Source organism: Sturnira hondurensis, unplaced genomic scaffold, assembly GCF_014824575.4.
Source record: "Sturnira hondurensis isolate 20B ecotype Veracruz unplaced genomic scaffold, ASM1482457v3 Scaffold0022910, whole genome shotgun sequence".
NCBI classification, from domain to species: Eukaryota; Metazoa; Chordata; class Mammalia; order Chiroptera; family Phyllostomidae; genus Sturnira; species Sturnira hondurensis.
Genome location: NW_028095541.1, coordinates 13,444,200 through 13,469,219, shown reverse-complemented (window position 1 = coordinate 13,469,219; position 25,020 = coordinate 13,444,200). Strand labels below are relative to the sequence as shown.

General features: G+C 38.5%; 1 protein-coding gene across 4 annotated transcripts in view; it reads left to right on the top strand.

The window, feature by feature from the left end:
• The window catches only part of MPP7 (MAGUK p55 scaffold protein 7), a 247,704-nt gene that overhangs the window by 86,636 nt on the left and 136,048 nt on the right, over window positions 1-25,020 (top strand). For 3 of the 4 annotated variants that reach the window (XM_037037133.1, XM_037037134.1, XM_037037131.1), the window contains exon 3: window positions 5,873-5,991. In XM_037037133.1, coding sequence (XP_036893028.1) covers window positions 5,873-5,991 — 119 coding nt within the window. The remainder of the gene's footprint in view (window positions 1-5,872; window positions 5,992-25,020) is intronic. The other variant, XM_037037132.1, reaches the window with a different exon arrangement.

The following is a 25,020-nucleotide window of genomic DNA, read 5'->3' as shown; positions in this document are numbered from 1 at the left end:
GTCGGTATCACCAAAATTATAGTTACTGATGTTTCTCGCAAGTCTTTGTTGTATTATGTTGATCTTGAAAGTTGTTAGGCTGTTTGAGAACAAGGAACATTTTGTCATTTCTCTTTTCTTCCCCACTGTTTCTTACTATGTTAATGTCTAGACTGACTTGGGTCAGAGGTATGTGGTCATTTTTTCATTATTTCTCATCTCTCTAGCTTCCTCTTCATCAAGCACACGGACCTTCCGTGGCCTGTCTTTATGGCTTATTGCAGAAAGCCTTTCATCCCCTTAATGTGTCTCAGCACCACGAAACTCACATTTTGTAGTCTGTCTCCCTGATGCTGGGACATGCTCATATATGTCTGGCATTTAATTTAGAATTTGTTTACTTTTATTTTGAAAAATGCTTACCTAGGTTGTACAGCTACAGTGAGATACCATCTAAATAACTCACTTAATCCTCATCACAGTGCTATAAAGTTAGTACTACTGTACCTCTTCTACAGATTAAAAAAATGGATGCACAGAGGTGTTAACTAAAGATCAGTTGTAGAGTTGGAATTTGTGTTTCTGTCATTCGTCTCCAGGGTCTAAGCATCCTATTCAGGGCCTTTGTAAGTGCGGTTCTTTTCCTGCCAGGTTTTTCTATTTCTTATCACCCTCCTTTACTTCTGTGCTTTCCTGGTAACTCAGCACCACCATCACTCCCTGGGAAGCTTTCCATGAAATCGTCACCCTCCCACTGCCACCCTTCCATGGTGCCACAGTCCCCTCCCTCATTAAATTGCTTTCATAGTCACAACTTTACACTTATTTTCAGTGTAGTGCATGTTACACTCGGGATGACTTTGCTTCGTATCCCGGGTTCTTAACTGGTGCCCGGCCCCTGGTAATCACTTGGCCTTTGTGGAGTGGGATAGGGAAAGGATCAGGTGGGATTTGGAAATTCAAAGGGATTGGGGAGTTCGCCAGCTTTCTACACACACCCTTGAAATGTCAAGTGTGTCATGTTAAACTTGGCCATGAAACTTTGAGGTAAGAATGTTAGCATCACTTGGTTTCTCTTTCAGATTATCTGAGGGGTCCTGAGGGAGACTGTGCCAGCAGGAGCAGTCACCGGAAGTTCATTATCTGGCGAATTGGTGGAAGGTTGCATGGATGCGGTTATACTTTTCAGGGTATAGCAAGTAGCAGTCCACTGGCTGAAACAATTTGAGGGGAAGTTGTGAGCTAGCGTGTTGGGAAAAGGTTCATGTCAGATGTATTACCCAGGAGTGGAATTTTTAAAATTGCAGACATAATGTCCACAAGCATACCTCAAAGGTGTTACTACCGCAATAAAGTATCACAATAAAGTGAATCCTAAACTTTTTGCTGGTAGAAGGTTTTGCCTTCAATTTGTAAAAACTGCAACATCTGTGAAGCACGATAAAACCAGGTGTGTCTGTATTTTGTGAAAACTCAAGCAGTGTAGAACTGCACACAGCAAAAATGAAGCAGTTGTTTCCTGTCCTTCCGGCTTCTCTCCCTAGACTCAACACTGGGAACGGTTGGGTATAGGTCCTGAAGCTGGGCCTCCCGGCTGCCTAGAGGTAAAGATGAATGAGTGGGTAGATGAGTGAATTACTGGGTCAAAGGGGATGCAAGCTTCAAGTTTTAATATTGCTATTAGTGTATACCAGTTTAGGACTTCCCTACCTTATCCATTTTTCTGTTCTTCCAGGTGACCAATTTCAGTCTTTTCTTTCAAATACAAACTCTTTCCTGTGCGCACTTTCAGCAGATAGCCAGGTTTCATCGTTTTCGGAAAGTATTGCAGCAGTCTTTAGGGAATTGCCACAAGTGCCCCCACCCACATTCTGCGCCCTTGGAACCATGGGAGAACCCTCCACACTTCTGTCCGAAGCCATCCCTGCACTCACACACTGACCCCACTTCTTCACTGCGGGACAGAGTTCTGGAAAGTCCCTCCCTCTCTTACATTGTCCGAATTTCTCTCTGTAGTGGATTAAGGCCAGTGGCACCAAAATATGTTACTTTTTTTCATCTTGAAAAGACGACTTTACCCTTTTCCCCCAAACATCAATTCTCTTTAGTAAGAAATTGGGAAGGTTGCCTATATTTGTAATAGTTGTCTGTGGTTGCTATTCCCAGCATGTCTCTTTATACTTCTGGTGCTCTTCACCCAGTCTTCTTCACTCACCACAGAGCCCAAATTAGTGACCTTCACGTTGCTCAAGCCAGTGGGTGATTCTCCGCCCTTGGTCTGCCTGCCCTGATGGTGGCCGTTGATACAACGAGTCATTCATTCTTTCTTGCCCTACTTGGCTTCCAGGACATCATACTCCTAGTGCCCCTCCTCTCTGAGTGAGAGACAGCCCTTCCTCTCCTCCAAGGCTCAGTCCTAGGTTGTTCTTCCTTCTGTGCCTATGCTCAGCCTTTGGGGAACTCACACAGGCTCCCTGCTTTGCATACTGTCTGTATGTTAATGACTCCTAAAGATATGTCTTCAGCCCAGGCCACTCTTTTGAGCTCCTGATTCTCTGAATCTCAAGAACTGAAACATTTGATTTTCACAGTGTTCGTCAGTATTAGAGCTCTAGGAACTAAATATAGGAGTACAGTAAAGCGCATGGTACAGCATCCACCAAGTTTTAGGCACAGGCTGAGATGGCTTTTAGGGCCTGTATAAGGTACTTGAGTGGAAGCGAAAGTCAGTGTTCCCTGCATTGAGACTATATAGATACTAGTAGCTGTTTTAACCATCTCTTTAATTTCTGGTGTGCACTGTCCTAGCTCTTCAGGCTCTCGTCTCTGGTTAGCAGATGTAGGAGCTGAGCTGAGGAGAAGGGACCGCTGTTGTCACTGAAGTGTCATATTATGGTGGCATATCAGTTAGGACTGCATGAAACTAGTAAACACAGAAATCTAGCTTATGAGCTTCTTCTCACAGAGAAACTATTGTTACTTTATACATAATATGGCTTATTCCCACAAAAAGTGAAGCAGTATTTGGGTAAAGTTAACACTTGGCCCAAAGACGGGGGGGGGGGGGGGGGGGGGGGGGGGGGGGGGGGGTTGAGTGTAATATTGTGTCCAGTAGGAATGTATAGCTAAGCTGTTGTGTTGACTTTGAACCATTGCATTGAAATGGCATTTTCATTCTAGAGGAGACAAATTAAGGAAAGAAGAACATTATTTTCTATCAAATGCTTACTCTTTGCCAGCCTTGGAGCTAAATGGGCATTATTCCATTGAATTACTGCAACAACCATATTTGCCACAGTTTCTGCTTTTGTTTTGACTTTATTTTGATGTAACTATAGATTCACATGTTGTGAGAACACAAACAAATTCTGTGTACCCTTGACTTGGTTCCCTCCATGGTAACTTGAGAATCACAACTGGGAAGTTGTCATCAATACAGTCGGTTGACCTTTTTCAGATTTCATCAGTGTTATTGGGTTGGTCAAAAAGTTCCTTTTGTTTTTCCGTATGATGTCTGTAGTCGAGCCTAGCTGTCTTTCGCTTTATTCAAAACAGTTTTGTTAGACTGTATTTTGACAGCTGTCATATCAGTGTGCATATAAAAAAACTTATCAAAATTGGTGAATTTTTGTCCAGCCATTTTAATATTGAAGATGCAAGAAAGTACACAACATTTTCAGTGTAATAGGCTTTATTATTTCAAGAAAGATAAAAATGCACACTCAAAAAAGATTCATGCAACGAATGGAAAAGGTGCTGTGACTGATTGGATGCATCAAAAGTGATTTGTGAAGTTTCTTGGTCCTAATGAAGTTTTGGACAAATAATTCTTTGCTGTGGGGCTGTCTCATGCACTGGAAGATGTTTAGCAGCACACCTGGCTTCTACCCACTAGAAACCAATAGCAGGAGATAGTGACATACTCAAAATATCCAAGTCAATACAGTTGTTGGTGAAAATGAAAAATGTTCTTACTTTATGGAAAAAAACAAATGGACTTTTTGGCCAACCCAATACATGTACTTGTTTGTGTGTGTGTGTGTGTATTTTGTTCTATGCTATTTTACTGCACATGTATGATGCCATTTCTTTTTCAAATTCTAAGGGAAAGAAGGTTCGGATAAGTTATGTGGAGTGCCTAAAGTATAGACCTGGGGTCTCTTTGATCTGAACTCTTGCTTTTTTAGTAATTGTAATGATGAATAACAATAGTAATCAATTGTAACATGGCTGAACTTGAGTTACATATAAAAGAGATTGAATACTTACCATGTGCCAGGGTCTGTTCTGAGGTATTAACTCATTTAATTCCCCAACAACTGTACCTCAGTTGAATTAGTAGCATTAGTTAAACTGATCATATTACCAAGGAATGGGCAAATATCTTTACTGTTCTTAAAGTCAATAATAAAATAGTAATAGTCTACCTTGTTTTTTTATGTAATTTCATATTTTTAACCTTTGACCATACTCACTAATTTTGGCAATGGTGATTGCTTTAAATGTGTGTGCGTGATGCATGTGCATATATATAAATGAAGCGAGTCCTGTATGTGCTAAGTTATGTTGATGTACCTTAACAGTATTTAGTAAATTGCAAATAAGAGCTAGTTTAGGAAGGATGCCAGAGTCTTAAGAGAATAAATGTAAACCACTAAGAATACTTAAGTATATAATTTTTTTCTACCGACTTTAGACCTTTTTGACCAAATACAGCCCTAGGAATGTTTGAATTTAATCGAGTCTCTCGGGTTACATTATCTAACTTTCAGAGTGGGCCTCGATGCATTTGGTTGTGAATTGTCACTGATTATCAGAATATTTAATGCTTCAGGAAGATAGTGGATAAACTGATCAGCAACAGTCCATAATTAACTCTCCAGTCTTTGCTGTCGAATATCTTGTAAAGCTGTCCCTGTGGTTTGAACAGCGGCACTTATTCAGACCAGAAATAACAACAGTCCCGTGTGTTGTAGGTCCCAGGAGGTCTTGGTGTTTTTGTAGACAGCAGACAGAAATAAGAGGAATTTTGTCCTTTTTACCTCATGGAATCCCACTGGAAACCGAAACATGTGCTGTGAGTTGATACTGACTTCTGCCAGGTCACCTCCCTGAAGAGTCCCGGGCAGGCACCGTTGCGGCATTGCTTGGACAGGAGTCTGACAGCCCCTGGGCGAGATGGATGGCCGTGCAGGGCGCTACTGTGGAACACTGCGCTACTGTCTCCTCCTAGGAAGCTGCTGGTGGGGGTGCCGCAGCTCCTGCATCTGCTACCTTAACTCTTTCAGAGTGTGGCGGAGCCCCCCAAATTAGGGGCAAATTTAAACTAAGTTCTGTGTAATTACTGTTTTTTATTTAAAAAAAATAGGAGATTGCAATAATGCAGCACAAAGCATGGTTTATTCTGTCTTTTTAGAACTTGATTTCAGACATTAGATAGTGCAGTTTTTTTCAAGCTATATAAGGAACGATTTGAAAACCACAGAACCTTTTTAATGGACCACTCTGTCAATTTCTACTCTTCTAAGGAAGTTTTTCCTATTCATGACTCATTTCACTCTTTGGCTAACACTGAGGGAATGTAATAACAATTAAGGAAAGGAATGTATGCCTTTTCTTCTTTTATTGAAAGCTCGTACACATTTTCTGTCTTGGGCTACGTAAACTTGGAGGACTGCAGAATGTTGACAACTGTGAAAGTTAAAAACTAGCCTGTTCATACATACTTACTTGGAATTGAAAAATCAAAATGCTTCCTTTGCTCCTTTGCAGAATGGTCCAGAATACAAACCCAGTAAAGAAGACGTGTTCCAGCTGTCACTTACACACACCTGAAGTGAAATGAGTGAGATCACTCTGAGATTACACTTTGTGTTTTATTTTCATTTTATAGGTCTGTATGAGCTGTTGGCTGCGCTGCCAGCCCAGCTGCAGCCACACGTGGATAGCCAGGAAGACCTCACCTTCCTCTGGGATATGTTTGCTGAAAAAAGCCTGCATTCACTGGTAAAGGTAAACCATGCTGATGTCAGGTTCTCTTTGCAGAAAAACATATGGAAAAATATTTTGAGCGCCATCTAGTAAACCAGAGATCAATTTGTTGCTCTCTGAAAACAAAACAGCCTTGTTCCATTTCACTGACGGGCGTGGAAGTTGTTAAAGATTCTACCAAAAATACATAGATGATTTCACTTAATGGTGGTGATTTGGCGGTGCATACTAATGCAGCAAACATGTGGTTGCCCTTGTTTAGAAAAAGAATATGAAATAGTAGCGGGAAGGTTTAGACTCCTTATGGTCAACATTCATGAGCTGGAATTTAACTTAAATAAATAAATGTTCATAGCAAAAATTAGAAGGAATATATTTTCTGAGGTTAAGGATGGCAGCAGTTCAGTAGCCACATTAATTTAAAATAATTTCCTTTAACAAAGTCAACTGAAATTCTAGCAAGCTATTTCTTTTCTTGGCACAACGCCACTGAAGTGGTATTTTGTGTATAAATACAGTGTAGCTAAATGCGAATGAAAACAGTGTTTTGAGACAGTTTTAGTAAAGCATCATGTCATGAAAATGATCAGTCACCAGAATTCAGATGTTGCCACACAGCAATCCTGGGAGTGATCAGAATTCTTAAAATAGTAAAATGAGAACAAGAAACTTACTGGAAAATATGCCACCCTTGCCTCTGGAATATGAATTGCAGTTTCTCTCATTTAACTCAAACCGAAAGAAATTTAGTCTTACTTGAGTCTGTGGGAGCTAGAAACATCTGATGCCTCCACAATACCTGGACCTGTGCTTAATTTCACTAAATCTGTTATGGTTGTCTGTCCTGATAAGATGCTTTTAATTGATGTTGGAGTACTCGAAAACGAGCGACTCCGAGTTGCATTTGCTTCACAGGACAGGAGCATTTACATTTTTTCTTGTCGGGTTTGTCAGAGTTTGTGTGCCTTGAGGAATGGCAGCTCTCAGGAAGTAAACATACTGATAGGTGGCATTTTTCTAGCACTGCACTTAAAGATGAGAATGCTTTATTTAGTTAGTTTCTATGTAATTGCCAAGGTATTGTTGTGTTCTGAATACATTTAGATAGTTGCTCTCTCGGGATATGTTACAAATGGTCTTGGAATTATAGTAGACAAAGTTTATGGCTTATTGAGGCAACCATGAACATATCCCTTTGTTGAATGTGTGGAAGTTGGATGGGTATGGCTTTGTTTTAATTGATTCGATCTTTGATAGAAGGGATATAATATATTTCAAATGTCATTATCACCCCTTAATCATGAAATAATCTTGCCCCCAAACAATGGATGCATGTGTGTTTGTATATTTATACTGTGGCTGGTATATCGGTTTCCTTATGTATAAAATAGTAATTACGGTATCTGTAGACAAGGATGTTTGTGAGGTTCAAATAAAATACTGAAAATCTTAGTTCTTTGATAGTTATATAGATTCAGCAAATGGAAGTAGGCATTATTAAGTATGAAGGAAAAGTTAAAATTTAAGTATCTTAGCATGTGAAAGACCAAAACAATTGACAGAAGTGGTTGTCATTTCTATTAAAAAATTAAAATAATGTGTAAAGACGATTCTTAGTTACACTGGCTGTTGCGTTTCAAGCATAGATTTTTAAAGTGTTTGTCAAGAAGTGGTTAGGAAGTGTACTCAGGAATAATTGATACCTGGTTTTATAAAAACAGGGAGGCAAATAAATTGATGTTGCCAGTATTTAAATAGCACAGTAATGTGTACTATTCCAGATGTTTTTCAGTAATTGCTTTCAAATGTATTTTTAAAATTACTTTTCTATGTGCCTTTTGTACATTCTCAGTTCTGGGTAGTTTCCCCCACGTCCACCTTTTATCACGTTCAGACTCAGAATGTCCTTTGCCTCTGACCCATTCTGTTAGTTTTCAAGGGCGTGCGGCTTAAAATGCCTTCAAGAGTCAGGCTCAGGGGGTTGTAGTTCAAACAGCTGGAATAAACTGCTTAACCCTATTCTGGGCACCTCTCTTGGAGGATGGAAGATAGATCTTCAGCTTTTGAGCGTAAATCTTGGTCAAGTAACAGGAATTTGTTTGAAAAGATTTGTTACAGTCTGAATCAACTCGTGCTTGGATGCTATGTTCTTTTGCCCACAGTTGAAGCTGTTGGTATGTGATTAAGAACTGGCTGAGCACAAAAAGTGATTTAATTCTAGCACAAAATCTTTACAATTGTCATTTTAGGTAAAAAAAAAGTAGTTGTTAAATCACCACACAGTTTTGAATACATATATCTTTATGGTCTAATGCAAAATATAGTAAAAAAGAGGCAGTTTTGGCACTCCAATCTGGGGCAGGTGCGGCTGGCCACTTTGGGTATTGAGCCACATTCTGATGGGAGTACCTGTAGGTCATAGGCTTGTAACTGCAAAGGAAATATGATGACCCCACAATGTATTAGGTATGGATTTTTTCTAGAAGAAAAATTTCTAAATAGAAAACTTGAATAATAAAAACTGTGAGCATGATATTTTAGTTTTTAAAAGATTTTATTTATTTATTTTAGAGAGAAGGGCAGGGAGGAAGAGAGGGAGAGAAACATCGATGCAGGGTTGCCTCTTGTGTGCTCCCCGTGCCGGGGACGTGACCCACACCGTAGGCATGTGCCCTAGACTGGGAACTGAACCTGTGACCGTTTGGTTTGCAGGGTGGCACTCAATCCACTGAGTCACACCAGCCAGGGTGTGAGCATGATATTTTAGAAGTATTAAAAGAAAGATGGTACTGATAGAAACCCTGGGAAATATACTTGTATATAAGAATGGAAATATATAGAAGGTGTGGCAAGACAAGGATGTTAGCATTCACATGATCCAGTGAATGTGACAAATCATTAATAAGCATTGAGCCACTTTGTTTTGCAGAGTTTTTTTTGTTTGATGTAGTCCCATTTGTTCATTTTTGCATTAGTTACATTTGCCCTTGGAGTCAGGTCCAACAAATCAGCACCATGATCTATGTTAAGGAGCTTACCACCTATGTTTCCTTCCATGAGTTTTATGGTTTCAGGTCTTTAATCTATTTTGAGCTAATTTTTGCCTGTGGTTTAACATATTGGACCAGCTTTATTCTTTTGCATGTGGCTGTCCAGTTTTCTCATCACAATTTTTGAAGAGACTGTCCTTTTCCCATGGAATATTTTTGCCTCCTTTGTCATAAATTAATTGGCTATATATGAATGGGTTTATTTCTGGGTTTTCTGTTCTCTTCCATTGATCTATGTGTCTGTCTTTATGCCAATAACACATATTTTGATTTTTATAGCTTTGTAATATAGCTTGAAATCAGGGAGTATGATGTCTCTAGCTTTGTTTTGTTTTTTCGAGATTGCTGTGGCTATTCAGGATCTTTTGTAGTTCAATACAAGTTTTGGGCTTGTTCTATTTGTGAAAAATACCACTGGAGTTTTGATAGCAGTTGCATTGAATTTGTAAAGATGAAGTTTTAAATCTAAAAAGATTTGTTTGAAACTAAGCATCCCCATGTTCATTGCAGCATTATTTATAATCATGAAGATATGGAAGCAGCCCAAGTGCCTATCAGTAGACGAGTGGATAAAATAAGTGTGGGGCATTTACACAATGGAACACTACTTGGCTGTAAAAAAAGAAAATTTTACTCTTTGCAACAGTTTGGATAGACCTGGTAAAAATATGCTAAGTAAATAAGCCAGTGAAAGAAAGACAAACACCATATGATTTTGCTCATCAGTGGAATCTAATGAACAGACTGAACTAACATGGAAAATGGGCACAGACTCATAGAAGGAGAGCAGATGACAGCTAGTGGGGAGGGTGAGGTTAGGTGGTGGAGGGAATTGAGCAAAAGGAAAAAGGACTTACGGACATGGACAACAGTGTGGTGATTGCTGGGGGTAGAGGGCTAAATGGTAATGAAATATATGCAATAAAGATTAAGTAAAAATATAAAGTTTGCATAGCCCAGCATTTCAAAAAAATAAATAAATAACCAAAGTGGCTGTATCATTTCCATTGCCAGTGACTGAGAGTTCCTGTTGACATACATTTTTTTTGTTTGTTTTGCCATACACTTTTGTCAGCATTAGGCGCAGTGGGCTTTTTTGCATTTTCGCCATTCTAATGGGTGTGTAATGTTATCTCATTTTGTTTTAATTTGCAACTCTCTTTTGACACGCGATATTAAGCCTCTTTTCATATGGTTGTTTGTCATCTGTATGTCTTCTTTGTTGATTTTCCTATTCAGATTCTTTTCCCATTTTTTAATTTAGTTTTATCCTCTTACTGAGTTTTTACAGTTCTTTGTCTTTTTTAGATAAAATTAGTTTAAGAGATATGTGTTTTGTAAATATTTTCTCCCAATCTCAAGTCTTTTTATTCTCTTGAAGGTGTCTTTCAGAGAGCAGAAATTTTAATGTCAGTAAAGTCCAACTTACTGTTTTAGTAGATTGTGCTTTTGGTAATGTATCTAAAATCTCATTGTCTCACAGAAGGCCACCTAGATTTTTCTCCTGTGATTTTGTAGAAGTTTTTTAGTTTTGTTATTACATTTAGTTCTATAAAAGGTTTAAGTTCTGTGCTTTGAGTCAAGACTTTGCTTATGAATATCTAGGTGTCTTAGTATCAAACAGTGAAAAGACCATTCGTTCTCCAGTGACCTGCCTTTTCTCCTGTCAAAGATTAGGTGACTTTATTTGTGTGGGGTGTATTTTTAGGCTCTTGTGTTCCACTGATCTGTTTGTTCCTTCACCAATGCTATACTGTCTTTATTACCGTAGCTTTATAGTGAGTCATGAGGTTGGGAGGTGTCTGTTCTCCAACTTTGTTCTTCTCAGTCTGTTCTTCCCAACTTTGTGCCAGCTATTCTGTGCCTTTTTACAGAAACTTTAGTATCAGTTTGTTATATCTACAAAATAGCTTGCTGGAATTTTGATTAGGAGCATGTTGAATGTATAGATTAGGCTGGGAAGCATTGATATCTTAACAATATTATATATTCTTGTCCATGAACATGGAATATCTGTTTATTGAGAACCTGTTTGGTTTTCTTCATCAGAGTTTTGTTGTTTTCTTATTTAAATTCTGTATATAGTTTGTTAGATTTATACCTAAAAAATATTTTGGTGCTAATGTAAGTGGTAGTTTGTTTTTAATTTCAAATTCCAATTATGTATTGCTGGTAATTTTGCATGTTAAGTTTGTATCCACCGTCCTTACTGTGACCACTTATTAGTTCTCAGAGTTTTGTTGCTGTTGATTTTTTGAATTTTGGGCGTAGATACACATCTGTGAACAAAGCCAGTTTTACTTAATGATTTCTATTCGATTTGTTAAGGAATGTTTTATGGGACTGGATGCAGTCTCTCTTGTTCTATGTGAGCTTGAGAAGAATGTATATTTTGCCATTGTTCAATGAAGTATTAGATCCTAGTGGTTGGTGGTGCTGTTTGGTTCACTTGTGTCTTTACTGATTTTCTGTGTGCTGGATCTATCACTTATTTAAAGAGTATAATAGTGGGTTTATCCATTTATCCTTGCAGTTTGATCAGTTTTGCCCCATATACTTCGATGTTCTTGTTAGGCATATACACATTAAGGATTGTTACACCTTCTTGGAAAATAGACTCCTTTTATTTATGTAATGCCCTCCTTTATCCCTGATAATTCTTCTTGTTTCATCTGCTTTCCCAGAAATTGATATGTGATACTTCTGCTTTCTTTTGGTTAGTGTCAGCATGGTTTATATCTTTCTCCATTCCTTTACTTTTAATCTGTTTGTGTCTTTATATTGACAGTGGGTTTCTTGTAGACAGTGATGGCCGGCATCAGGGCCTGATACAGTGATGGACTACTTGCTGCTCTGGCCCCAAACAGTCAGTAGAGCCCATGCCCCCAGCCCCTTTAGCCACCATGACTAACGATTCTTACCCTGTATAACCCATTTATTTCCTGGGAGCCACCGGGGAGCCAGGTCTTTCAGCACTCTCTTACCTGTGACTCTTAAGTGTGGCACCATTTTCTCAACTAATAAACTGTTACTTTTCTGGCTAAACTCCTCTTCACATTTGATTGGGCTTTGATGCCTGCAGGCAAATGTACCCCTTTAGTCCAATAACAGAATGTGTCCAGGGCCAGAGGGTTGGGAGGTCTCCTCTAAGACTGGGCACTCAAGAGTTGTTCGCTCTCAAGACCAGTTCATGTTTGACTACTATCAATTTGTGAGTTACCATGTAAGTGTTCCTGCAAGTTTCTGTCTCTAGCAGCTTCTGCTCCTGCTAAGTTGATCTCAGTATTTGCATCTAAGAGATCTAAGTGATTCTCTGTATTTGCATCTCCTGAATTAGGGCGGCACTTGTCCTGTGACTTCCGTTCTCCTTCCATGTTAGAGCTTAAGCCTGAAATCTCCTCTTATCTACTTTTTAATATGGTTGCTTGTCATGTTATTAGTAATATGTGAAAGTTCTTTATGCATTTTGGATACCAGTTCCTTATTAGATATATGATTTCCAAATATTTTCTCCTATGGTATAGGTTACCTTTTCACTTCTTTTTTAGTAGTAGGACTTTATTTCTGAACTGAAAACTTTGAAAATTAATTATCTGAGCACTCTGTAATTTGCTTAAATGTTTTGGTGTATTTCACTCAAAGAAAACATGGAAGCTTCATCAGAGGCCTTCATATTTCTCTAGGAGACATCATGGTATGTAAGGATTAATGTTCTTTTATTTCTTCTGCAACTAGACAGGTTCTTCAACTTGCTTGCCAATCCGCAGTACACCACAACAGTACATATAACAAACTTCGGGTAACACTTAGAAGTGCCGTGATAATCTCTTAGTTGCCTAACTCATTTCCTTAATAAATATGAACATTTTTTGAAGTAAAATAAATTCCTAGTTTGATTTACCCATAATTTAAAATAAATCCCTACTACTTACTACCAAGCAGTAATTATATTTATATGGGAAATAATTCAGTTTCTCTTCTTAAAGATGGCCTGAAATTTTGTTTTTAATGAAACTCATGAAGTCATGAGCAGATTAGTTGACGAGTGGAAGCAGAGTATGAGTGGGGGTTTATTTTAAATCCTAATGTGGGTATAAATTTATAAAGTTTTTAGTGCTTATAAATTTAGGTAGAATTTTAAAAATGAAGATCTTCTTAGTCTGGAGTGTAAATAAGTCTTGAGCAGATGCTTGGACAGTAATCTGTGAACAAGAACACACTTTAAAAGTTTACATGTACCAAGTTGGAAACTTCAGAAAATTAAAAAAAAAAGTTTGAAGGTAATGCTTGAGCTGAATTTTTCATAGTTTTAGTTTTCTTAATAATTACCATTGTGAGATTTGCTTGGGAAGTTGTTACCTCTAGGATAATTAATACAGTCAAATTATAGAAGAGAGAGAGAATTTTCTCAAACAGTGGTTTTATAAACATTTTCTGTATGGGAACTTTAGGTTTCTCCCTTCTTTTAATCTAGAAGCAGTGAAAAGTGTCATCCTGGGGGCGGGGAGAAGGTGGTCTTTACACAGCAGTAAATCAGATCAAGGCTGAGCAAGTATTTGTGCTATTTGGGGAGGGGAGAAGTGGTGTTAAGTTCAGAGAATAAACCCACTGGGGAGGTACTTGTCTCTGCAATACCATTGGGTGGGAGGAAAAGGAAAGACGCCAGACACTGCAAGTGATCCATGGCCACCTGGTCTGAAAGAGAGAAGAATTAATTGGGTATCAGCAGCTGGGAACACTCCTTGGCCAATCAAAGGTAATTGTTCACCAGCTCTGTTGGAGGAGCCAAAGTTATTTCTTACGTTATAGTGTACATTTTTTCAGGCCCAGAAACATGTGGAGTCTGCTCAAGACTCAAATTCCTGAAACCCTGAGTAAATTGTTACCTTTGTAATTCATACTCTCAAAACAGTGGCCATCTGTAGCTCGTGGTCAAGATTTGCTTGGGACTAGGGACGAGACAATAGGAGCCATGTATGTGAGTACTTCTTGGGGCTGTGCCCTACCACTGTGGTCTGTGTTCAGCGGAATGGAACGTTGTCTTTTGCAAGTTATTGTGAGACTTAGATGGTGATTCAAATATGCTTAGCTTCAGAACAGTCATCTTCAATGTGCACTTTTTCATCATTTAACAATCTATTTACAGAAACCAATGTGGGGAGTTTCCGACCTAGAAACACTTAAGAACAGTTTATTTATTGGAATGGGCGGAGTCAGGAAGTGTGTGACCTTCTCATCATTCTTGTGGAGGTGATATCTGTCATTCTGCAGTTCCAGAGAATAGGAAATGCAGTAGGGGATATCCAGGTTCTCTAGATATTATACTTAACAGTGAGTGGGGATGCTGGGCCACATCTCCCACACTGGTAGACTTTGCCAAATCGTTATACAAGTGCTTGTACACAACTGGTAGGGGAGTGACTGGCTTAGTGAATTCAGTATTTGCAGCCCCCGTACTGTGGCTCATCACCCCCTCCCCCCGCCGCTCCAGACTCTGGGCTGTGTTTTTGGAGCCCTCATTTTATTGCCAGCGCAGATGGTGGTTCGTGTCCCATTTCCAGGAAGGTGATGGGCCGAGAACATGGTCCTGACATTCTGACTTGGTTCTCAAAGTACATTTACCGCAGATAATTGTAGAATCATTGAGAGAAAATAAATCTTTACACTCTGTCCTCATCTCAAGTGAAGTGATTTTAAAACATTCCAATTCTCGTTCTCGTAGTTGAGGGCCTTATTTATTTTATTTTATTACACTTACTTTTTAACTATGTAATTGAATTGTAATAGTTTCAGCACATGTTAGGTAAGTACTAACTTTTAATGTGTACAGTACAGGAAGGTGCAGTCTGTGTTTGGTGGGAGTTAGCATTAAAATGACTGATTCTTGGGCAACTGTACAAAGAAGAACCCGGATGGAAAGAGAGTGACCTGCTTCTCTGGGGCGTGGTGGAAGGTGATGGGGCAGGGTCGTGGAGAGGCAAGGTCCACACTTCTCTGGACTGGGCAAGAGGGTGTACAGGAACACAGAGTCTGTTGAAAGAAAACTCCAGGTGGAGGTGGAGTTTCGTAGAATAGATTTAAACATGCTTTCGTGGGCTGGCTTGGAGACCTAGCCACCATTTTAAACGGTATTTTTAGAGTGCGTGTCCCAAAACCCAAAGTAAATTACAGTCACAAGTAAAATCTGTTTGATTGGGCAAGGGTAACTGCATCACATTCCCAGGAGTTTAGTTTGGCACTGAGGCACTCAGCTAAAACTTACTACATGAATGAAAGAGTGAGTCTGATATACGACTGAGGAGATAAAGGTAGTTTCTGGAGGGAGGAATCTTGTAACTGCCAGGATGGCTTTCATTAGCCATTCAGATCCACCTGGAACCTTCTTCTGTGTCTCTTCTTTTCTCTCTCTTTTTCCCTCATTCTCGTGATCATCTCAGTCTCCTTGTGTTTGTCTATTTACCTCTCTGTGGTACCTTAATGATGGGCAGTTGTGTGTATTGATCCGCATGGCTCTACCTGTTGTGAACAGGCATCGTTAGGACTAATTCAGAGCTGAGACAGTGGAGCTGCTTTACTTGGAGCCCGAGTCTGGCTGTGCACAGAATATTGTGCCAACAGTAAGAACAGTGTCTTCTTATTCTACTGTACAGTGCCTCATTTTCCTTGTGTATAAAATGGAGACAATGGTAGTGCCTACCCTGTATGCTTTGAAAGAGGTGTAAGAGAGTTAATGTATGAAAATGCTTACGGAGTCATTGCTTTACATGGTAAGTCATCTGTATTATTATTACTCCCATCGTCCTCACCTTCCTTCTGTTACCTGTGTTCGATGCTATATCCCAGGGTTCCCACCATTCTTTTCAGTATCCCTTTGGTTATACTGCTGTTTTTTTCAGAATGATATTTTCTTGCTTTGGTAATTTTTTATTGTTTTCTTTTTATTTCTTTGCTCTCACTTTGTAAAATTGCAATGAAAATTAATATAGTCTACAATTTGAAAGTCTCTGAAGAATTTCTTGAGTTGGCTAAACGCATTTTCTAACTTTCCCTTTACTTTATAAATATTTGAGACTATTTTGGGCATTAAAAAGGCAGAACAATATACTGAACACCCATATATTCACCACACAGCTTCAGAAAGAATGAATTACGGATTTAGTTAAAGCTTGAATGTCCCTCTTCTTGTTTCTTTCCCTCATCTGCCAGAGATCACCTCCATCTTGAGCTTGTATTTCTAAAAAAAAAAAAAAAAGATATTCTCTTGTATGTTTTTAAACTTTTCATAATTAGAATCATACTCTGCACATTTATCTTTTTGCTTCTTCCTTTTTTGCTTAATAGTTTATGTATTTTGAGATATATTTATGGGGTTACAGATAGCTCTCATTCACTGATTTTCATTGCAATATGGCATTATATGACTAGAACCAGATTCTTCATTCTCCTGTTGATGAATATTTACATTGAACAAGGCCCTGTGGGTACCACATTCCTTCTCCTGAAAACCACCACCATCTCCATGCCACTATCAGAAACAACGTGGTAAAGAGCTTTTGTGTAGATTCCCCTTGTATATGTATATGATGACTGTTTCTCTAGTTATTACACCCCAGAGTGGGGTTACTCAGCTGCAGAGATGTACATCTCACACCTTTTTAGGTCTTGTCTCTTCAAGGTTGTACCGCATTTCATTTCTACCAATAGAGTGAGAGTTTCAGTTGCTTCATGAGTTGAAGCACTTGAAGCAGTGTTGACACTTCCATGTCAACACTTGGAATTGTTGGAGTTTAATTGTTGCCAGTAGTATTGGTTTGAAATGCCAGCTCCTTGTTTTAGTTAATATTTATTTGAATGTTGAATATATATTTATAGGCTATTCCAGTTTCTCTTTTATGCCTTTCTATGTCCTTTGTCTGTCTGTTCTCTTTGGTTTCCTTTTTCTAGTTGATTTGTAGGAATTATATGATATATTCTCATCCTAGATTTTTGTTATATGCATTGTAAATTTCTCCTGGTCTGTACACAGTCTACTCTTTCTGATAATTTGTGTTAAAGCACATGTACACAGAGTCTGTGTCTTAAATGCAGGAGATGTCAACATTTTTCAAGACCCACTATCCAGTACAGAATTCTTAGCTCAGTAGATCTTAAGGAGAGCATGTTTGGGACCCTGAGGGGTATAGCCCCCAGCGAAGAGTGAGGTCTGGTGTGTTTTTATATGCTGGCTCTAGAGGGGTCTGTGTGGACTGATCTAATGTTCTCATTTGGCTGTAAGCATCTATATAACATATTTTTAGCACTTAATGTATTAGTTATGGGTACAGTTCTGTATTACCTAGAGGGGTAATATAGGTGTTCAAGAGATTACAGGAGACAAACACCTTCTTTTCCAGGCTCTGTGTTTGCCCATTTGTTTTCCATTCATTTCACAAATACTTGAGTGCCTGCTGTGGGCATAGTCATAGATGCTTACATCCCATTGGATTTACCTATTGAAAAATTGTGGTTATTCATAAGTAATTGATGATATACTTTGTTGTTAAATAACTTTCAATTAACTGTAGTTGATGTGTAAGTTGCATCATCTTTATTACATAGAGGTGACAATCGATAAAGACTTTTTGAGAGAGAGATGAAGGTGCGGGGGTTGGGGGAGCGAGAGAGCACATTGAAGTGAGAGAGAAACGAGGATCGGCTGCCCCTCCCTGCCCACGAACCCCGAACTCTGCCTGGGGACTGAAGGTGCAGCCTTTTGATGTCTGGACAAAGCTCCGACCAACGGAGCCACCTGGCCAGGCCTTAATAAAGGCTATTTATCCACCTCTTTTAAAATGAAAGTCATTATTAATATTTTATGTGTCATAAAGATAGTGGGAATAAGGGGTACTTTCTGGTGGTCATGATTTGGAAACAATGTACTTATCAAAGGAAAGAATCAAATTGGATTGGCTTTATACTTCTTTCCATTTTCACATGAAATAGAAAAATCTTTAGCATTTTCAAATTAAGTACTTAAAAAAATTCTGAAATGTTATTTAAACTACTATATTTCCATGAACCAAGACATTGTGCAAGTTTACTATTAAAAACCCTAAAACTGTATATACATGAAATTGATTAAGCTTCAGTGACTCCCTCTGAACAAAGTGTGTATCGTTCCCTCTGTGCTGCTGCCCACCCTGTGGCATGCTGTAAAGGCACAGGTAAGGTCACATTATGTCCTGGTTAGTTAAGGTTATTTACGTTTAGGTAATTCTGGCCATGCGCCTGCCTTAATCAGTAAAGTGTGAGCGGACGTGGTGTGCGCCACTGTGAGGCAGCCAGCGCACTGTTCGCCTCATCTCCTCACCACCCCGGCCAGCTGCCCCCCAGCTGCCCCCCACGCCCGTCGGTGATGGTGATGTTCCAGGTGGTGGAAGCCCTCCTCCCCTAGGTCGGGGCTGTGAAGATGTGCGACGTGGAGCAGAGTTCCCAGAGGGCATGCAGGGGCCATGGAGTGGGAGAAGGAGACCTTCATTGCTATAAGTCCTCAGATTTGGGGGTGTTTTTAAAACCAAATGGCTGCTTTTTTTTTTTTTTTGAAGTTTAACCTGCTTAATCCTACTAAGCACCTTTACTATGCTACATTTCAAATCAATTTTTTCATATAGTCTTTAGTGATACAAAAGTTCAAGTAAATGCAATTATTAGCATTCCATGAAGTTTGTTTTACGTGGTTGCTATTGATCTGACCGTTGCACTGTATAAAGGTAATATTTCTTGAGAAACATTGTCGTTTTTATATTTTCTTTCTTCATAGACATGCACCTTCATCCTAACTTCTGTGGAAAGGCTTGAGAATGGGTGACGTTTATCATAAAGTCGTACTATTCCGTGAGAGTGTGCCTTTCTGCACCACACCTTCTCTGCCTCCTTGCTTTTCCAGGCATGGGAAAAGTGGAAGACAACTATGTGTTATGTTTATATTCCTTTTTCTTACTAAATGTTATAAGGTTGTTTTGGCCTAACAAGCAAGGGCTTTCAATATCAAAGTATCCCACACACGAGCGTGTACACACACTGCTGCCTTCTGATAAAGAGCTTTCCTAATTTAAAGAAGTCATCTTTAGCATATCAGACTGTGTTTTATATGCAATTAGTGTTTTCATTGTGACTTTTCTCTTGCATTTTGGGAGTATAGCAGCTTATAATTGCTTTTTTCTCTTATTATTTTCATTTCTCTGTTTCATTAAAAACTCAAATGATGTTAACTGCCAACTGAAAAAAACTTTGTTTATAGATTTTATTTAAATCGGTATGTTATAAATTATACAACTGATAAAATTGGATTTCCTTACTTGATGAAGTTGATGTACATCTTGATTTTTAATTTGAATAAATATTTGGTAGGTCACCATTGTGTGACCTAGGTAATTGCCTTGTTACTCTGTAATTTTATGTCCTTCCACTAGGTGGTGCTAACTCCTTTATGAAATCTGAGAATTAGTTGAAATTTGTCAGTTGTGTCACCAATGGGTGAAAAATGAAGAAAAGCAAGTTCAGGCTGAAGTAGCATGAAAAACTCCTAAAATTCCCTGATGTCATGCAAAGAGCCAAATAACTTTGTGGTAGAGGCATTTGTGATTAGCAATGTATTATGTTTCCAAGGAATCAGTGATTTTATTATATGGCCCATTTGTATAAAAAGTACATAAGTACTCATTGTACATTATATTAGGTGATGGGGATACCGTGGACAACAGCAGGCATGGTGGTCTTTAGCCACAAGACTCTTGAACAATACCCCAATAATCACTTAAATAAGTGTAAAATTATAACCAAGGTACAGATGGGGACAGGTTTTTGGTACTTGGAGCATATGAAGTGGGGAGGGGGCGTGGCTGACATTCTGGGAATGTTTTGTTTAAGAAGCAACTACTGAGCTAGTTAAATGAGTCTGAGGTTGCTTGAGAATTGATGGGGAAGAGTGGGTTGGGCAGAAATCAAACCGTGTACATTACTGTTGGGCATTCTTCATCTGCACCCCAGGCGTTGGTTGGATCCAGGGGGCCTTTTCAGTTTGGGGACCTGTTTCTTCAACTGTTATTTCTTTAGCTTTCTTCCTTTAGCTGTTTCTTCTGCCATCTTTTTGCAAGTTCTTTTAGGTTCATATTGGTTTTTCTGGATTAGTAGTCTATTTTTTTCTTCTGCTTTTGTTTTTTGAGAAGTCCTCAACTTTTCATCTTTCTATTTAATTTTTAAAGACTTTGCTGTCAAAATATTAATTCTAATGACTTTTTTTTCATAGCATCCTGATCTTATTCCATGGGTTTACTGTAGAGTCTTTCTAAGAATCATTAAAACAAAGCAAAACAAACAATAAACCCTACTTACTGATTTCTTACTGTGTGCCCTGTACTTTTCAAAGTTCTAACTCCCTTGTTTGATTCTTCTAGGAACCCTAACAGATACGTACTAATCCTTATCCCCCTTTTTAGCCTAGAGGAACAAGGTACTGTTTTCACTGAGGCAACCCAACCAGGTAAGCAGTGGAGCCGGCCTTGAACCCAGGTGGTCTGACTTAGATTAGTTCTGTGTTTTTGACATCAAGCTGTTCTATTGGTTGACAGATATTTAGTAGAATGGTCTGGTCTCTTAAATTAAGTTTATTGGGGTGACATTGGCTAATAAAGTTACACACCTAGGATTCAAGTGTACAATTCTATAGTGCATCATCTGTATATTGTATTGTGTGTCCACCACCCAAATTCAACTCTTCTTCCATCACCGCATGTCCCCGCAATACTCCCTTCTACCTCCCCCACCTCCATTTCCCTCTGGTGACCACCATACTGTTGCCTATGTCTGTGAGGTTTTGTTTGTCTCATTTGTTCATTTGTTGTTTCCAGATTTATATTCCACATATGACCAAAACCATATGGTTATTGACTTTGATTTATTTCACTTAGTATAATATTCTCAAGGTCCATCCATGTTGGTGCAAATAGCAGGGTTTTATCGTTTCTTAGGGCTGAGTAGAATTCCACTGTATGTCTGCACCGCATCTTCTTCATGGGATACTTACGCTGTGTTTATGCCCTGGCCTCCAAGGATGATGATGCAAAGGGGTGCATATGTGTTTACAAATAAATGTTTTCAAGTTTTGTGGGTAGATACCCAGAACGGGGTTGCTGGGTCATATGGTAACTCTATTCTTAATTTTTTGGGGGAAATTTCATACTGTTTTCCATAGTAGCTGCACCAGGTTACATTCTCACCAACAGTGAATGAGGGTTCCTTTTTCTCCGCAACCGTTCTGACACTTGTCACTACTTTTCTTGTTGATAGTAGCCATTCTCACAGGTGTGAGGTGGTATCTCATTATAGCTTTGATTTGCATTTCCCTGATAATTGGTGGAGTTGATCATGTTTTCAGGTAACTGTTGGCCATCTACATGTCTTCTTGGGAGGAGTGTCTGTTGAGGTCCTCTGCTCATTTTTAATTTAAAAAATTAAAATTAAACTAGATTTAATCTAATTTAAATTAAATTAGATTGTTATTGTTATTGAGTTGTATGAGTTCTGTGTACATTTTTGATATTAACCCTTTGTTGGAGCTGTCGTTTGTAAATATCTTCTCCCATTTGGTTGGATGTCTTTTTGTTTTGTTGACAGTTTCTTATCGCTGTGCAGCTTTTTAGTTTTGTTCTGTTTTATTCACAATCCTTCATTTCTCTGGGAGTTTTTGTTTTATTTTTTGGTCTACTTGTTTACCCTGTTGAAAGCTTTAAGTATGTATTAATTCTTGGTCATAAGCCTGTATTTCATACTGAGGGATTACAAAGCTGATCTGAAGCTCTTTGTCCCTGGGGAGGGCTTCATGCCTCATGGACTTCTCTTTACGGCAGTGGTTTTCAGCCTAGAGGGGTAGTGTTGAGAGGCTTGGGGTGGGGGGTGATGATTTTGCAGTACTTGAGACACTTTGACTGTCAGGACTTGGAGAGGGGTGTGCTACTGGTATCTAGTTGGTAGAGACCAGGGATACTGCTCAACGTCCTACAGTGCGTGGTACAACCCCCCATAATCAAGAACTAATCATCGTAAGTGCCGGTAGAACCAAGATTGAGAAATCCAACTTTGGAGCGAAGGGATGAAACATCAGCCACTAATGGTTGTTGGAGAGGTTGCAAATTTCAGTATGCAGAGGTTTTTTTTCTCCCTGAGGCTTTTCAGTTTTTTCATCACAGAGACTTGGTATTTGATCTCTGGGTCTTAGGTGGCAGCTGTTCAGCAGGTAAGGGGAAAGGAGCCCTGTGGTGTTTGGGTGTTCAGTGCCACTGCCCTGCCCCACACCCCAGCCCTGAGGCCTGGCATCCTCGTCGTGAGTATCAGTGATCTCTGGGTCAAATTGGCTCCTTTCTGCAACCTCCCAGCTTGTTATAATTTTCTGCTGTGGCTTCCTTTTTCTAGAAATTCATTGAACTCTCTAGTCTTCTGATAGACTGATTTTCATTATTTTGAACTTTAAAAATACCTTAGTATTTTTAGAGAAGAGTATTTAGAGAAGGAATTTAGAGAACTCTTCTTTAGAGAAGAGTTCCTTATCTGTAATTAATTACTAAATTTGTAACCATATTTTGAATGAACTTATTATACTCTATCAAATAACTGCTTATGCCATAAATTTATTTGATCATTTCCTTATAGTTTGAATTTTCCGTATCAGATGTGAGGTTATTATTTATATTCTTATTTTATCCTATTTTATCTTGTTAATTCTTAGGTTATTTTGAAATACAGTTTATGTTAGGGTGGTAGGACAAATGCTTGAGTCTTTCCTTTAGCTTACTGATTTTAAGAATGTTGTTTTGGTGCCCTCACATCCTCCAAAGTTAATCAGTAATCACTTCACCGAGTGTCGTTATAAACTAAAGGTTTTTGTGTATTTGGTTGGTGCCAGTCCATTGCATTCCTTCTGGTTGCTGCTCAGATCCCTCCACGTGTGGCCCAGGGGTGCTCCTGCTTGTTGACAAGACTCCAGTTCCACTTGGACCACTTCCATGCTGATTGGGCTGACTGGGGGTCTCAGGCTTATGTTACAAATTTCCTCCTCCTATGTATTATTTTAGATAAAGTATTTGGAATGAGACTTTTTTTTTAGGTACTTTTGGTTCCTACCAGTGACCAATAGAAATCTCTGTACCCTGATCTTGTCAACTTCTGCTTAATGTACTGTCTTTTTACTTCAGTTAATACCAGTAAAGTATTCAGTGAGCTTATTTTATTTTCCATGCATTCTCTCCCTTCTTTTCCTAATATTTTGGGTCTCTTTGGGCCTAGTAATAATGGGTCTCTTTATCTCTTTCCCCATGAATTATTTTTTGTCAGGTGTCTTCATTACTACTTAATTTGAATTTTATTTCTTCATTCTATCATTTATTTCCCTTATTGTAACTTCCCATGTCTCTGCTGTTAGTGTTGCTTCTAGTTTCATCTTCATTGCTAAATGTCTAACACGTTCCAACTCTATACCTTCCTGTTTTCCGATCATCTCATTTTGAGCCTTTTGTAATTCTGGTCTTGCTGTTTTTTTTTTTTAAATAAATAATTTGCAATATATATATTTTATTTACAACAACTCATTTAAAAATGTGAGGTTACATTTTCATCTGCTTTCTGGTCATATTTACCTGGTGTGTCTCCATTGTGTTTTGCATGTTAATTGTTTTTGGTGTTCTAATATCTGTCTATGTTTGAGTGAGATGAATCTCCCTGTACATTTTGGAAGGTAGGCGGTAACCGTGGAAGGGTAACTTTTCTAGGTTTGTGCCTGCTATTGCTTCCTTACCTGTCACTGTGAAATTTTTTTAAAAGGTTCTATCAGTGTAGGCACCGCTTTATTATTGATAAGATCTGGCCTTTCTGGTTCCCCCATACGTGGAATCAGACCCTTTTCTTTCCTGTACTTCTGGTGTTTCTACCCTGCTCACTTCCAGCAAGATTCTCCCCTGACTGGTGTTACTCTCCGTTTGGGAAAGAGCTTCTGCCATCATCTTACTTCCCCTTGTCTTATATTTGTTTTTCAAAAAAATATTAAAATTTTTTATTTTCTTGCAACCCAACCTAACGACTTACAGACAATCCATAATGCTTGCGGATAACTGAAAACATGAAAGGGGCTAATCCACACGAAGTGCCTAGAACAGAGTCTGGCAAGAATAAGCGTTCAAATTAGTTGGTATTGTATTTATTAGGAGTAATTAGAAAATGCCATGCTCATTCAAGAAAATAAATAACTTTGAATAAAATATTAAGATTGGCAGTGATTAAAAGAAAAAATGTACAAAATAAGTCTAATTTATTGCTAGTCTTACTCACTTTTGGCAAACGTGTAATTAGATGTATAAGGAGCCAATCAGTAATATAATTGGTATAATTTCTATAACTCAGAAAATCCTATTTTGGAATACTGTGTTCTTTAATGTTTTATTAGATTTATTTTTATTCTTTGGAACTTGATGAAAAGCATTATTTGATCTTGGCTGGGAGAGTAACTTTGTGCTACCTCTCATTGGCAAATATTTGTTATACCCACATAATCTGACTTGGTCTAATAGGATCTCGATGACCTCAACAGTAGCTGCTTTTGCTGAAGTAGAAATAAAATAGTGTATGTCTAGGGCAGAGCAAGAGTCTAGAATGAAATAAGATTTGTGAATGTGTTGCATATAGCTTTTTAACCTTTCTATATAAATCAGAAGTAGGAGAGGATTGAATAATGTCTAGCTTTTTTTGAGGTTTTTCATACAGTTCCAACAGTATTTCTTAAATCACCAATTTATTTATTTCTGCTTTATTAAAAAAATATCCATGGTACGTTGAGGTACATGGTATGGTACTCACTTATATTTGGTAAAATACGTTCCTGGAATTCATAGGACAGTATGGTATCTTGTAACCTCATGAAACTGTTCTGCCAAAGTCTGTGACATCATCCTCTCTGTAGGCCAATGAAAGTACA